The 14,343-nt window shown below is 36.6% G+C and overlaps 1 protein-coding gene across 3 annotated transcripts in view; it reads right to left on the bottom strand.

Moving 5' to 3' along the window:
* The window catches only part of LOC129267997 (mucin-4-like), a 79,685-nt gene that overhangs the window by 6,046 nt on the left and 59,296 nt on the right, over positions 1-14,343 (bottom strand). For all 3 annotated transcript variants that reach the window (XM_064104480.1, XM_064104482.1, XM_064104481.1), the window contains 11 exons: positions 14,030-14,158; positions 11,599-11,727; positions 10,657-10,769; positions 9,551-9,770; positions 8,372-8,497; positions 7,429-7,542; positions 6,182-6,268; positions 5,350-5,483; positions 3,185-3,398; positions 2,689-2,802; positions 261-408 (listed from right to left, as the gene is read on the bottom strand). In XM_064104480.1, the coding sequence (XP_063960550.1) occupies positions 261-408; positions 2,689-2,802; positions 3,185-3,398; positions 5,350-5,483; positions 6,182-6,268; positions 7,429-7,542; positions 8,372-8,497; positions 9,551-9,770; positions 10,657-10,769; positions 11,599-11,727; positions 14,030-14,158 (1,528 nt within the window). The remainder of the gene's footprint in view (positions 1-260; positions 409-2,688; positions 2,803-3,184; positions 3,399-5,349; positions 5,484-6,181; positions 6,269-7,428; positions 7,543-8,371; positions 8,498-9,550; positions 9,771-10,656; positions 10,770-11,598; positions 11,728-14,029; positions 14,159-14,343) is intronic.

Genomic DNA, 14,343 nt, shown 5'->3' with positions numbered 1-14,343 from the left:
TTATGATTGTGGTTATTACACTGTAAAAAATGAAGTGCTAAATTAGCACTTACAGTGCTTGTATAGTGACTGCACTACGAGGGCTGATTTTCTAATTTTAATTTGAACTAGATAATCAGCACTCGTAGTGCAGTCACTGTACAAACACTGTAAGTGCTAAACTAGCACTTCATTTTTTACAGTGTATTACTATTATTATTGTTATTATTATTATGACGATTATTACTATTTTCATTATCATTATAAATGAAAATACTTACGTCACCAAAGCCTTATGTTCCTTGCCACTCTTCTTCTTCTTCGCCATGACTACACAAACAATCAGAACCACTATCAAAAGGACTCCAGCCACAGACCCAAGAGCGATGCCTACTATAGCACCCGTTGAAAGGCCTCCACTACCAGTGTCTGTTAGATCAAATGAGATAGAAGGAAAATGTCATAGTTCATGAAATTAAGGATTCAACCTTCCGGACCACACCCACGCAAGAATGGACATGTTTTAATAATGGTGAGGATTTTTTAAGCCAATCTCTTGAAAATATTGTAATTTTTGTTGATTTATAATAAAATAACATGTCAAAGAACAGAAAATGATAGTGGGTTTTCGCAATTACAAAGGGGACAGATTCTATAACATAGTAAATCTTTTGAAAATGCCAGTCAAATCACAATGAACAACTGAGAGGTCTTTGTCGAGATTAGTAAACCGGGACAGCCGATTGTCCTAAGATTCGGAGCTGACAAAAGTATGCAAATATGCCATTTGTCCAGCGTCCAGTGGATGTTGCATACAGATTTTGCCTTGAAAAAAATCTGGCAGATATGCGAAATCTCATTGACACTATCATATTAACAAAACTCTGGCACAATAATTGCCAGAGTTTTGTTTTCATGCAACAGGCCAAAGGGCGATAATGCCGTTTTGATTCACCAATTTTCGACCAAGGTTGCTTTGTCATGAAGGGGTTTTTGTCAGTAGATTTTCTACGTCCCAGAAAGCGTCTGTACTGCAAAAACTCTGGTGTTGATTTAACCCCAGCCCGGAATCTATATATGTCCACACCAGTGAAGTGTTAAGCAACACCAGTTTCGTTTTGGTCTAACACCAGATAGGTGTTTATACAACACCAATTGGTATTAATACAGCATCGGTTTGATTCCAAACTGGCGTTGTTTCAATACTTCTCTTGTGTGGACATACATGTAAATTGATTCCAGGCTGGTGTTAAATCAACACCGGAGTTTTTGCAGTGTGCGTATTGGCTGTGAAAGCTCCCTGGAAGCTGCTGTACACTACATGTATTCAGCGACCATCGAATCCCAGATCAGAGTATAAATACAGATTACAAATAATTGTGTTATGGATGTAAACTTCTTCGCATTTTTTAAGCGGAATCATCGCTTGCCACCAAGCACATAATGTCGCAATAATTGTCATCCATCAACGGTATTACTAAAACACTATCCAACCATGTAACATGATTATATCCCAATGTAAATGCAAATTAAATGGTTTTGTTACAGACGTTAGTATTATGGGTGCTTAACATTGCTGCTTACATTTTCTAAATTTTGCTAAATCCGTCCCTCGGATGCTCTATATTATAATGTTTTGTTTTTAGAGTAAGAATTCCCTTCTGTAAAATTGTACTTGATTTGTATTACTTTATATTACTTTGTATTATGTTTTGAATGGAAATTAAATAAAGGAATTGATTTGAATGAATTGAATTGAATTGATAGGACGTTAAATGGATGCCCCGTGTAGATGCGAGTCAACACCTTCAGTTTGCACGTTAAGAACCAACTGCACTATTCGTAGGGGGAAACCCCGGGATAGTGGTCCACCTGCACTCCCCCAATCAGCTATATCGGGAGGAGAGACCTGCGGGCATAGAGCTATTAACAAGTAATAGCTCCATGCTGCGGGTCATAGTGATTCAGTTAGCTTTTCGCCTCCCAGGCACAGGTGACGCCAAACATGTAGTAATAATAATAATATTAATTAAGTATCACCGCCTGACAAGCACATGTGGCGCATTGTTTATTTACGCATGTTATCATTGAAATAATCTATTAAAAAATCAATCATGTAAGGTCGCGAGGCCACATGGATAACAATGGTTGGGACAGTGATTTGTGACTCTTTTTTCTGAGATTTACGACCGAATTCAAGGAACTACGAGCATGTTTTATGAGAAAAAAAATAATTTGGTATTGAAATGAATTGATTACGCAAAGAATGCAGTTTGTTTCCACCTCTCGTCTCTCTGTCGAATAAAAACAAACGTTAGGAGTGTTGCGATAAAAAGTGGCAGTTTACAACACTAACTAGAATAATGTAGCAAAAAAATTAAAAATAAATAGAAATTTCTTTTTTCAAAACATAAACATGTGAGAAAAACAGCAAAAGTCCACACGAGTTCTTTGCAGATCCCACGTCATCTTGGGTCACGCTTTCACAAAGACTGGTACCATATAACTGACTTTGCATTTTGTTTGTTCTTTAATTATATTTAAAAAAGGACCCTGGAGCTGCAAATTGGGCTCTCTCTGGGGGAATCGTTCGCTTCCATTCCTTCATCATTCCTGCTCTCTATATCTACCTATATACTTTTTTAGGCCTAATTTAGTTTGTGACGGAATTCTTTTAATTAAATTTAGTTATTTTTTATCCAGGCTTACATGTCGAGCAGTCATTCCCGCTGTAATCTGTTGCGCATGCGCAGGAGAAAGAGTTGAATCCGTCCGTACATGTTCCTCCATTTCTGCAAGTATCGCTCTGACAGTTATCGATATCTAGAAAAAAAAACAAAGTGAAAACATAAATATGAGTGATGACACAAGGACCGCCATCTTAGCTATCGATATCTAGAAAAACACAAACATTACATGAACGATAAATCAAAGACTTGTCTCTTTATTTATGTTATTGGTACCTTTTGAAATAATTGACATCCGAATTGGCTACCCATAATTAAACCGGAATATATGATACAAGTAATACAAATATTAATGCTAAACAATTTTGCCAAGTTATATATCATTTAAGGGCTTAGGATGGGCTTTTTTAAGCTTCATGGAAATATCAGAAGTTGATTTGGGTGATTTATTGTTGGTTTTGAGGCAGCTAGCAAAGAAAAACTATTAAACAAATCGAGGAGAACGAATCACTACTCACTATCAACACTGATAGATACGACAAAAAGGGATCCCAAGTTTGCGTTTTCAAGATCCAGCCTCGCGACCGAATCGCTTAGACTATCAGCCAATGCCTGTGATGTCGCCAGGAGAGTGATCTCTAGATCGCCGATGACGCTACCGCTCCGGAAAGATACTGCAACACATGTTACGTTTTCAGCCGAACTCAAGTTTGACGTCAAAAAGTTCGTAGTCTGTGCAAAATGATATTCAGGACAAAAAAAAAAAATAAAGTGACGATGTTAGTTGGAGTTATGGCTGACACTGTAATGATATGATGTGAGCAATTTTGTTAATTAGATAATTTGAAATGTCGGGCACGTTTCATAAAGGACTTACAACTGTTGTAACTTTGCCATTATGGCAACTTCCATGGTAACAGGGCTCAGCAGGCGCGTAGCCAGGGGGGCGGTCGCCCCCCACAAACGTCCCCAAAAAGAAAAAAAAAGAAGGGAAAAAAGAGAGGAGAAAAGGAAAAAGGAAGAGAGAAAAGGAAAGAAAGGTAGCTTTGTGTTTTTCCCCTTTTTATTTATTTATTTATTTTTTTATCAAAAGAGAAACTTCTTCACTCTTTCTCCAAATTTATATATGAATTTTGCTTCCGCGCTGCGCGCGGTTAAATGACATTATTGAAGTTCTCAATTGCTTCCCCCACCTTTTCTCTAACCCTGTTTTTCCACCTCGGCTATATGTGTTTCTCGCCAATTAAAGTTAAAATGTATACATTAGGGCATGGAATTAGAGTAAGGTTAGGCCGAAGTATATGAAGTTATCTATTTTTTAATTGATCGCGCAACTTCTGGTCGGGTAGGCTCCTGCGGGTAAAATCTTTATATTTCCTGCTCATTACTAAACAACCATAATTTTGGGGCAAACAGGATCCTGATTTAAAAATAGGAAGGTATGGAATTAGTGTCGTATCAAATAAAAAAGTACAATATTTTTTTTATCGAATTCTATTAAACTTCATTTCATTTCGCTGCACATTCATCTCATGTCCTGTTTTGCGCCCTCAGTTTGAAATTTTGAATGACACTTAAGTTTCTTTATAATTTAAAATGAAGCGCTTCATGATAAGTCAAAGAAATTCGGCATCATTTCTTATATAATTCCAATAAATCACATAATTTTCAACTTTTTGCGCACTATTTTTTCTTGTAATGAAGTTTAGTAATCATAGAAAATCAATTGAATTAAGAACCGTTGGGGTATTAGAGATATCTGCATTTGATGAAACGTCCACCCTTTGAAATTTCAGAGATTTCATTGCTCTGCGCGGGGAGGAATAGAAGATTTAGCACCGTTAAAGGTGTTACCAATTTCAGAGTTTCATTGCTCTGCGCGGGGAGGAATATCTTCCTCCCGGAATATACACTTCTCCTCTGTTTTGTGAGTTAAAGATATGCACTGTCGATAAATTGTTTGTAATAAAATCTGATCTTTCCAAGGAAAGTATTCAATATATCTTTGAGAATACCCTTTTCTCGGGACCCTTTTCATGGCAAGGAAAAATGATAAAACGCTTTAGCTTCCCCGCTTCGCGCGGGGTTATTATTATTTTAATTTCCTCCATTGTATTCCCTTTTTGAGCGTTCACAATCACTTTTGAAAACAAAGTTCAAAATCACAATATAGTCAACTGAATTGGAGATGATATTGGTACTAGAGACAGGAGAGACGTACAACTCCTTTTCATTTTAATTTATGAAACACCAAAAGCTTCGCGCGGGAGGGGGAAACTCCCCCTCCCTGCACCCACCCCCTAGAGAGCGCGCTTCGCGCGCTCTGTAAGTGTTGGCACGCTTCGCGTGCATTTACCGCCCCCTCCAAAAAGAAATCCTGGCTACGCGGTTGGGGCTCAGTAGCCAATCAGAATCAAGGTTTTCATGGTAGTTGCCATAATGGAAAAGTTAGAACAGTTGTTAGTCCTTCATGAAACGGGCCGCCAGGTGTCAATTTAAATTTACGTTTTCTTTCTAAGAATTCATCTGATGTCAAACACACTACTACTACTGCTACATCGACTACTATATATTACTACTACTACTACTACCACTACTCCTATAACTACTATTATATTTGCTGCTGCTACTACTACTACTACTACTACTACTACTAGCAAAACAATTACTGAGTCTCTCTTACCTCTCCACAAAATACTCCTTCCATATCACTAAAAGCAGGAGATGTGTTATCTTCTAGCTCGGCTGTGAACTCTATAGCAACATCGTTCACACTGCTTACTGTCAGTTCCATTCTTACAATGCTCCGGAATATTTCTGTTTATGTTATTTTTACAGAAAAAATATAGAATATTGAAATCATTACCACTGGAAACTATGGGTATGCCCGTGTTCATGCGTATGACAAATGAATAGTGATAATGTTTAACCTTATCTTTCCTCTATTACTTTGAAATTTAGGTGTGTGTGAGATTGTGAGGGAGTGGGTGTGTGTGTGTGTGTGTGTGTCTAAAAGCTTGAATTTGTAATGGACGTTCCAACCTGAAGGCTCTTATACCTGTCATGAAATCCCTCACGATTGATTATGTACGTACTGGTACATTTTTGATTTGCTTGTATGATTTTATCATATTTTGGCTAATAAATTTGACCCCAATCCTACAAAAAATACAAGATGCAAATATACAAGACGTTTCATTTCAACAAAACAAATTTCAATAATAGTATAAACGAATATCAAGTAGGGCATAGAGACGGAGATAGGTTTAATACTTTGGATATCTTTTTACACTTTCCGATTGGGGTTTGTTATGTATAATTAAAGTTGATAAAAATCAAAATTTACCTAGGTTACTGAATTAGCTATATACATTGAAAATTTGCATCCTTCCTAAAGATAAAACACCAGGGAAAGAGAAGGACACAGAATTGAAATGAAACCCAGTGCTGATGCGAAAATATCAGACTCGACAAAAAACAATTGTAGCATATCATTTGTTTCAGATTGTACTTACCACCAGGGATAACACGTGTTGTAGTTTCCGCTCCCATTGTCGTTGTTAGTAGATTTACTAAAGATTCTGTGGTAGTTGAGCCGTCTTCTGTTGCGGTAGTTCATTGGGTTGTTGAAGTTCAGTTGATGGTGATAAAAGATTGGCCAATATATTTCCAAAAAGACAAATAGTGGGAGAAAATGGTAAAACTTGGCTTCGAAATAAATTTTGTTTCTAGAATTCATCAGACCTGCCAACATTCTAAAAAAAAGGATTTTTAGGAGGAAAAAGGTATTTTTGCCAAAAATAGTATCTAAAAAATGGTCTCGAAGTAACAATTCCCAGCCTGTCGTAAGGATCGGTGAAATGACTTTACCTGCAAACTTGATAATTCACCCTTTTAAACATGTGCTCGTAGGCAAGAATTTTACTTGTTCTTTTCATGCAACTAGTTACTGGCCCAAAAGTGATTTTTACCGGTCTGGGACTGTCGGACCGGTGCTCGTTTAACGCACTGTATATGGTACATGTATATCCTCCATGATCGGAAACGTAAAAACAAGTAACAAATCATACAAAAAAGTAGTGGTGTATTCCTAGCAGAAAGTGGAACAAATACTCTAAAAAGGGAACGGTTGGCATGTCTGATTCATAGCTGTGTACCAAAAATATATTACTAGTCAGGTGTACCAAAATACAGCTGGATTTTCTGATGCCTACATTGAATGTGTTTGAAAAAGAAAATGATTAACGTGATCACTGAAGGCCATTTTAGTTTTCTTATGACTTGTTACTTATTTATTTGTAAGGTGGTTATTAAAGTTATTTATTGTAAATAAAAGATTTATCTCCTTATTCTCGGATCAGAAAACTTACTGAGACACAACAATGTTGGTAAGGGTGCAATCCCATCTGTTTTTAGATTTCTGAATGAGTCAAATTGATACTACTATTACTACTACTACTACTACTACTACTACTACTACTACTACTACTACTACTACTACTACTACTACCGTTACTACTACTACTACTACTACTACTAATACTGATAATAATTATATTAATTTCCCAGGGTAGCCACTTCAGTTTCGAAAACTGTGCGCACAGCGGGCCCTGCTATTATTATTACCCGGCTAAGCGAGGCTTCACATTCAGGTGCACACAGCTTATTGAGGAATTACTTCATGCCGGTGACCTTTTCGTAACCAACAGCTCGTGGGTTTCAACAAACTGTTGTGTGTATCAAAAGAATTTTGTAAAAATACCTGTATCGCAGTTGGTTCCATTGTAACCGGGAGCACAGATACAGTTATAGCTATTGATCTCATCCGTGCAGGTCGCTCCGTTTTGACAAGGATCAGATGCGCATTCATCGATTTCTACATGCACAGAGATGGAAAGTGGATTAGACATGGTGAGAGTTACGAAATGGACATTCGAGGCAAAGAGGAAGGGCCATGGGCGCAATATAAGAAAGCAGGTAAGAAAGAGGGGGGGGGGTGATAGAAATAGTAAATTTGAATTGTGTACCATTATGTACCATCTCTCTAATCCTAAATGACTACAAAAGCACAAGTGTGCATTGCCAGGGCAAAAACAATTTTATAAGAATTATCGTGTATAGAAATTATCGTGCACACATATATTTACGGATGCAAACAAGTTGATTTTGCAACTTTACTCCTCCGAGAGTGACTGCCGAAGAGTATCTCTGTCAAAATTTTCTTTTTTTGTAAGTCTAGCTCCCTTTTAATATTGTGGGTTGTGGGTTCATTACCTCCACCTTAACTGAAACCGGACTTGAGAACAATTTCTGTCGTGTATAAGGTCAGCCACTATGACATATTAACTTAGACGTAAAACGTTACCATGTAATTGAGTGTACTAACGTGACGTATGCGGCAAAAAGCTGTTTTTGCCGAGCCGAGGGTTACTTCAACAACAGACACAGAAAGAGTCGCACACGTTAAGAACTTGCTGTACTATTCGAATGAGAGTAGGGAAAAACCCCGATATAGTGGTCCACCTGCATCCCCCTTATATCGGGAGGAGAGATTCGCAGGTCACAGTTCTGTGTGCGCGCCCTTCTAGGCGACCCAGATTGGCTGGCTCCTCAAAAAAGGCGCCTTTGAATGTCTTTGACAGATAATATGGCGCTATACAAATGCTGTGCATCATCATCATCATCATCATCATCACTTTTCATACCTAGGCAAGAGTCGTTTCCCAATCCAAGCTCGAAGCCTTCGTTACAGTTACAATAGAAGCCCCCATCAGTATCCGTACACTCCCCATTACGACAGGCATCTTCGGACAATTCACATTCGTTGATATCTAGAAAGAAAGAAAGAAAGAAAGAAAGAAAAAAGAAAGAAAGAAAGAAAAAGAGGGAGAAAGAAAGAAAGAAAGAAAGAAAGAAAGAAAGAAAGAAAGAAAGAAAGAAAGAAAGAAAGAAAGAAAAAGAAATACTATAATTATTATATAGATGATGATTAGGAGAGGGGTACTTGTATAATTTTAGGATGTTATGAATAATATTGGTTTCCAATTTAAGGTTAGGAAAATAAATATGAAAATCATGAATATTTTCGAAATGATTATGATTATAGCATTAAGTTCACAAAGGCAAGGAGCGGATGAAAGTCAATATGGATATACTTGCACTAGCTTAGGACCTGTAACAAAGCTTTGTGTTTGATCATACAGAAGATTTATGTGATTGATAGGAGAAAAATGCTGATTTGAATCAGTAGAGAAAAATCAGACAGGCATAATGCTGGAAATTTCATCAAAATCGGATGTAAAATAAGAAACTTATGACACTTTAAAGTTTCGCTTATTTTTCAAAAACTAGTAATGTGCACAATTTAGTGACATGGAAATGAGAGAATCGATGATGTTCCTCACTCACTATTTCCTTTGTTTTTTATTGTTTGAATTATACAATATTTCAATTTTTACAGATTTGACAATAAGGACCAACTTGACTGATCCATAAAATGTTAAACAATGGTAATTCCACAAGGTATTTATTAAAAACATCACATGGCAGCCCAAGGGCTGAATTACATGAAGTTTACCATGTTCAGGGGAAATGAAACTTTGTTTCACAGGACAATGGGGAGAAAATTATAATATTTCATACTTCATATAATAAAATCCAAAGGAAATAGTGAGTGAGTGATGTCATCATTTTCCTCATTTGCATACCGACCGGGATGTGCATATAACTGTTTTGTGAAATTAAGCAAAACTTTAAAATGTCATAACTTTCTTGTTTTACATCCGATTTTGATGAAATTTTCAGTGTTCTGCTTTTAGGATTTTACTCTTTTTATTCAAATCAACTCTATGTTGGAGTCGACCTGTCGTTTAAGCCTATATTACCTTCTGGTCTGACAATATGAGATGGTTCAATACGTCGTGAATCCGGAAGTAGTTCCATGAAAATCCCCTCCAGACCGGAACTATTCAAGGAAGTGTCATCTCTTAGATCAACCCGGAAGAAGACCAGGGCATAACTTCCGTGTAAACTATAGTTCTGGACAGACACAGCCAGCAGTGAGTCATCACTGAGACTTGATGATGCGTTGAGGTATTCCAATACCTTCAGAAAAGATTGAAAAATAAGATTGAGAGAAAATAATAATTGAACTCAGATTCAAATAAATAAAATCAAAGAAGATGCCGATGTTCCAAATGTGCAAAATCATCATGACAAACATCAGACCATTTATTGCATGAGAGGGCAATACGACTTCTAACAATAATACGACTTCTAATTAAAGACATCCAATTTCACCGTTATTTCTTCGTCTGAAAATGCTACCGCTTTCAGTGAACTTGTGTCGTTCAATTGTGTAATATTCATGCTCAAACTGCAACCTAGTTCAAATTCATGGTAAACAGTCCACTAGGTGGATTAGAAATAGGTAGAAATTACAAACTTTAAGCTGTATTTTTTTACAACAAAATAAGTTCATAATTTTAAGCCTTTCCATACCGTTGGCTGCTTTATAAAGATGGCTTGGAATCCAAGTCATTTTGTTGGTGATGACAGCCTGTATGTGGGTGAGGGAGAGTGTTTGGTGAGTAGGTATATATGTGTATTAGGTGTGGATGCGCACGTGTGTGTATGTTTATCTTTCGATCTCGGATTGGATTTGGTATGGAAAACGCACTTTTATGGTTATTTTCTCCCGGCCGAACCGAGCAGCCGTATGCCTGACACATAGGCATATTGCAGCTGTGAGACGTCGCGCGCTGGATTGTTGCGAAACCAAAGTGGAGATGGTACGTCACAGTCACGTGACCGATCTCGCTACATGTGCGCGAAATTTAATTCTTTTTGCCCCAAATAACCGTTACAAGAAATGCTCTTAAAAATCTCCAAAGTCGAGTAAGGAGATAATACTTTTTGAAATGGCTCCTGTAATTATTTACTACGGGCTAAATATTTTTTGGAGCTGGCCTGGACCACCCCTTTAACTTACATCTTGGGCCAGATCATTCTGGGTCTGCTCTGATTCAATTACTTCCGGGTATGATTCGATTCCAAAATTGCTGATGAAAGTAAAACCAACGCCGAGAGATAACGTCAACGCATCTATTCAATACAAAAAAAAAAATCAAACATAAATACTAAATGCATTAAAACAAGTTAATTCGACATGGCACGACCTTATGAAAAGGTTTCTCTCTGATCGATAATAATTATACATAGCATTTACGACGAGACGATTTTCTAATTGCTTATTTAACGACGCACTATCATAATAACATGTATGCCTTACCCCGGATATAGCTCCAGCTGGTGAATTCTATATTTCTCAAATTAAAAATCAATCTATCTCTGATTACGAGTAAAACTGAGTTCTGAATCTATTAGATTGTGATTTTAAATCCAATATTGGAATGGCCCTCATATAAGGTATTGTGGTCCAGTGGTTAGACCATTGGACTCATAATCGCAAGGTTGCGAGTTCGAATCCCAATCTGCCATTGTCTCCACTTTGATAAAAAGGCAAGGGAGTGATATCTGTCGTCTATAAGGTCGGACAATGTGAATGATTAACATAGACGCGTTTCCTAGGTAATTGGTTAATCAACTTCAGCATCCCCATCCACACAGCAAAAACTGTGGTGTTAACTGGTGTACATAGAGGACCACACCAGTTATTTTACACCGGTGTTAAATTGGTAGTGTTAGTTTTACACCTATAGGTGTTACAACACCTATAGGTGTTACAACACCTATGGTTGTTACATTTACACTCTTTGGTGTTATGTTCAATCTCTAGGGTGTTTTTTTAACACCTCGGGATGTGGTCCACTATTAACACCAATTGGTGTTAGTTTTAACACCACAGTTTTTACAGTGCAGGATATCGTTCCCGGGGCCCTGATGGATAAGTTCATAACAAAAAGATTCTTACCTTCGCAAGTCCCACCGATATCGAATTTATTCTCCGTGCAGACACATGCAAAGCTACCCTGGGTATTCATACAGACAAAATGGTTTGTTGCGTTGCAGTCATGCGACATTGTGGAACATTCGTCAATATCTTTAAGAAGTCGGTCCGGGAGAAAAATAAAACAAAATATTAAGTTAGAATTATAATCAGTGAAATGACATAATAATACAGTCAATAAGCATTGATTGAGAAACATTGAAGGCTAACTTCAACATAGAAGTTATTAGTTATTTTAAACTCGGTTCTCAAAGGAACTTATCAAACTTATCAAAGCACCGCACAAATTCCACTCAAAATATGAACAACATTTTGATACAGGCTAGCTTCGAAAATCTTTATCAGGCCCATGTTGATAATTAAGAGATTGTTCTAATCACAAAGAGGCTGTAGCCCCTAAATTCAATTGGTTCTGGAATCTAAAGTCACAAAATTGCAAAATAAAATGGGATTAACACAAATTTAACAGTTTATTAAAGTTTACAGTATGACCATCGGCATGTTTAGTTGATTGCCTCAATAACTAAGAAGTAACAGGAAATTAAAATTAACAATTCAAACACACCTATTAAGGTCAAACAACATAATGCATGAATGGACTCATTAGCAGTCAAGCAAAGAATGACCATTTAGTTTAATCCATCTCATTTTCATTGGTCTTTGTTTTGCCATTTTGTGACTTTGGATTTCGGAACCATTTGATTGAGGGGCTACAGCCTCTTTGTTATTAAAACAATCTCTTAATTATGTGCTTAGTAAAAATTATTGAAGCTAGCCTGTGTCAAAAATTTGTTCATTTTGACCGAGTAGAATTTGTGAAGTGTGCTTGTGAAGTTTAATAAGTTTCTTTTGGAACCGAGTTCAGTTGTTATCATAGTAGTAATTACTGCTTTTTCTTCCTTGTTTACTTTGTCGTCTGTCTCTTAATATTCCAATTTTTCCTCAAATCATATTTCCATTCCTTTTCCTTTTTATTCGTCCTATGACATTCTCCTTGTTCTCCCTCTTAACCCCTTTTCTCCCCCTCACTTATTTCTTCTTCTTTTTTGTAATATTCATGTACATGTAGGTCTTTTTATCTTCTTTTCCCCTTATTACTTTTTTTTTTTCTCTTCCTCTTTCTTTATTTTCCCCTTATTATGGTTGCTGATAAGGTGAAGCATTTTCTATTTTTTTTTGTTCACTGTTTTCTCCATCTTCTCCTGCTCATTGTTTTCTTTCTTGATACTCGCACTTCTTTTTTATCTGTCTTATCTTTTCCTTCGTCTTGTCTTTTCCAACCCCTACTCCAATTAAACATCTCATATATACATGTATATTATGATTGAACTCGGTCTCGTCTAACTGCTGGACCGCCTCCGTGGTCTAGTGGTTAAGACATTGGCGTTCAGGGCAAGGAACCCGGGTTCGATACCATTTTTTCAACCTTTGATTCAGACTGGATGACAGCTCTTAGGGACCTTGAGTGAAGCTACGCATATATTATTAACTCATTTTCATTTCTCTCACTATACACACAACACACACACGCACATATGAAGTATTCAGTTGCAAAAGGGGTTAGGTCCACTTTGGACCATTCCGAGAAAAAAACTTTTTTTTTATTCTCACTTATTGCAATATTCTTATGAGAAACTAAATTGTCACGATGTACTACGCTATCATGTAAACTTAAAATTGGGTATAAAAGAAATTTCCCCGTTTTCAATTTTTTCTAAATATATATTTTTTAAATATCATTGTGGACATAACCGCTTTTGCAAGCATACTGAAATTAATCTAATCTCTTTTGATTAAAAAAGTGATTTCTCTTTCATTCACGTTTTCATTTGAATTTCAAATTTTCTTTGGTATCATCAGAGCGACTAAAAATTTAGAGGTTTAGAGACAGAAAACTGTCAAATCTATGAGAAATGGACCTAAACCATTTTGACAAATGAGCTCTTCAGAAGAGTTTGGTTGCAAAATGGGTTAGGTCCACTCCCAGAAAATAATATTTTTGATTCTCCCATTTTGAAATATTCTTATTCGAAACTGAATTTTTATGATACCCTACCATGAGAACATATAATTGGATATAAACGAAATCTACTTGTCTTCATATTTTCAAAGTTATTTTTTTTTCAAAAAGATCCTGTGTGACCTATTCCCTTTTGCAACTAAACTGAAATGGACCTAATCCCTTTTGAAAAAAAGTGATTGATTCTTTGCCATTTTAGTTATTTTTTTAAGGGAATTTCAACATTTCTTTGGTATCATCTTATAGAGCTATTAAAAATCTTTACATTGAGACATAAAAATCAAATTTGATGAAAAATTGACCTAACCCCTTTTGCAAGTGAGCTCTTCATATACACCATTAACAAAGCAAGAACCCTACCCACACAGTTCATACCTTGACACTCTTTCGGTGATGAGTTTTCATATCCTGGAAGGCAGGTGCAGTTATAATCTCCAGGGAGATTGTTGCACGTGGATATGCCCGATGGACACTCGTCGACATTCGCCCCACATTCATCGAAATCTGTGAACAACGATTAAGAAGTAATGTTGATAAAAAAGGAGGCTACTTTCCATGACGATTTCCATTTGTAACATCAAAATCCAAAAACTTTCAATAAATCTGTATTACCACCTTTAGTGTTCTTCATTTCCAAACCAGGAATATCTGTCATCTTTGTTAATGATAAAATTTACTCACAGTTCTCC

Source organism: Lytechinus pictus, chromosome 9 (assembly GCF_037042905.1).
Source record: "Lytechinus pictus isolate F3 Inbred chromosome 9, Lp3.0, whole genome shotgun sequence".
Taxonomy (NCBI): domain Eukaryota; kingdom Metazoa; phylum Echinodermata; class Echinoidea; order Temnopleuroida; family Toxopneustidae; genus Lytechinus; species Lytechinus pictus.
Note: the sequence above shows the minus strand (reverse complement) of the source record. Positions and strands in the feature narration are given on the sequence as shown.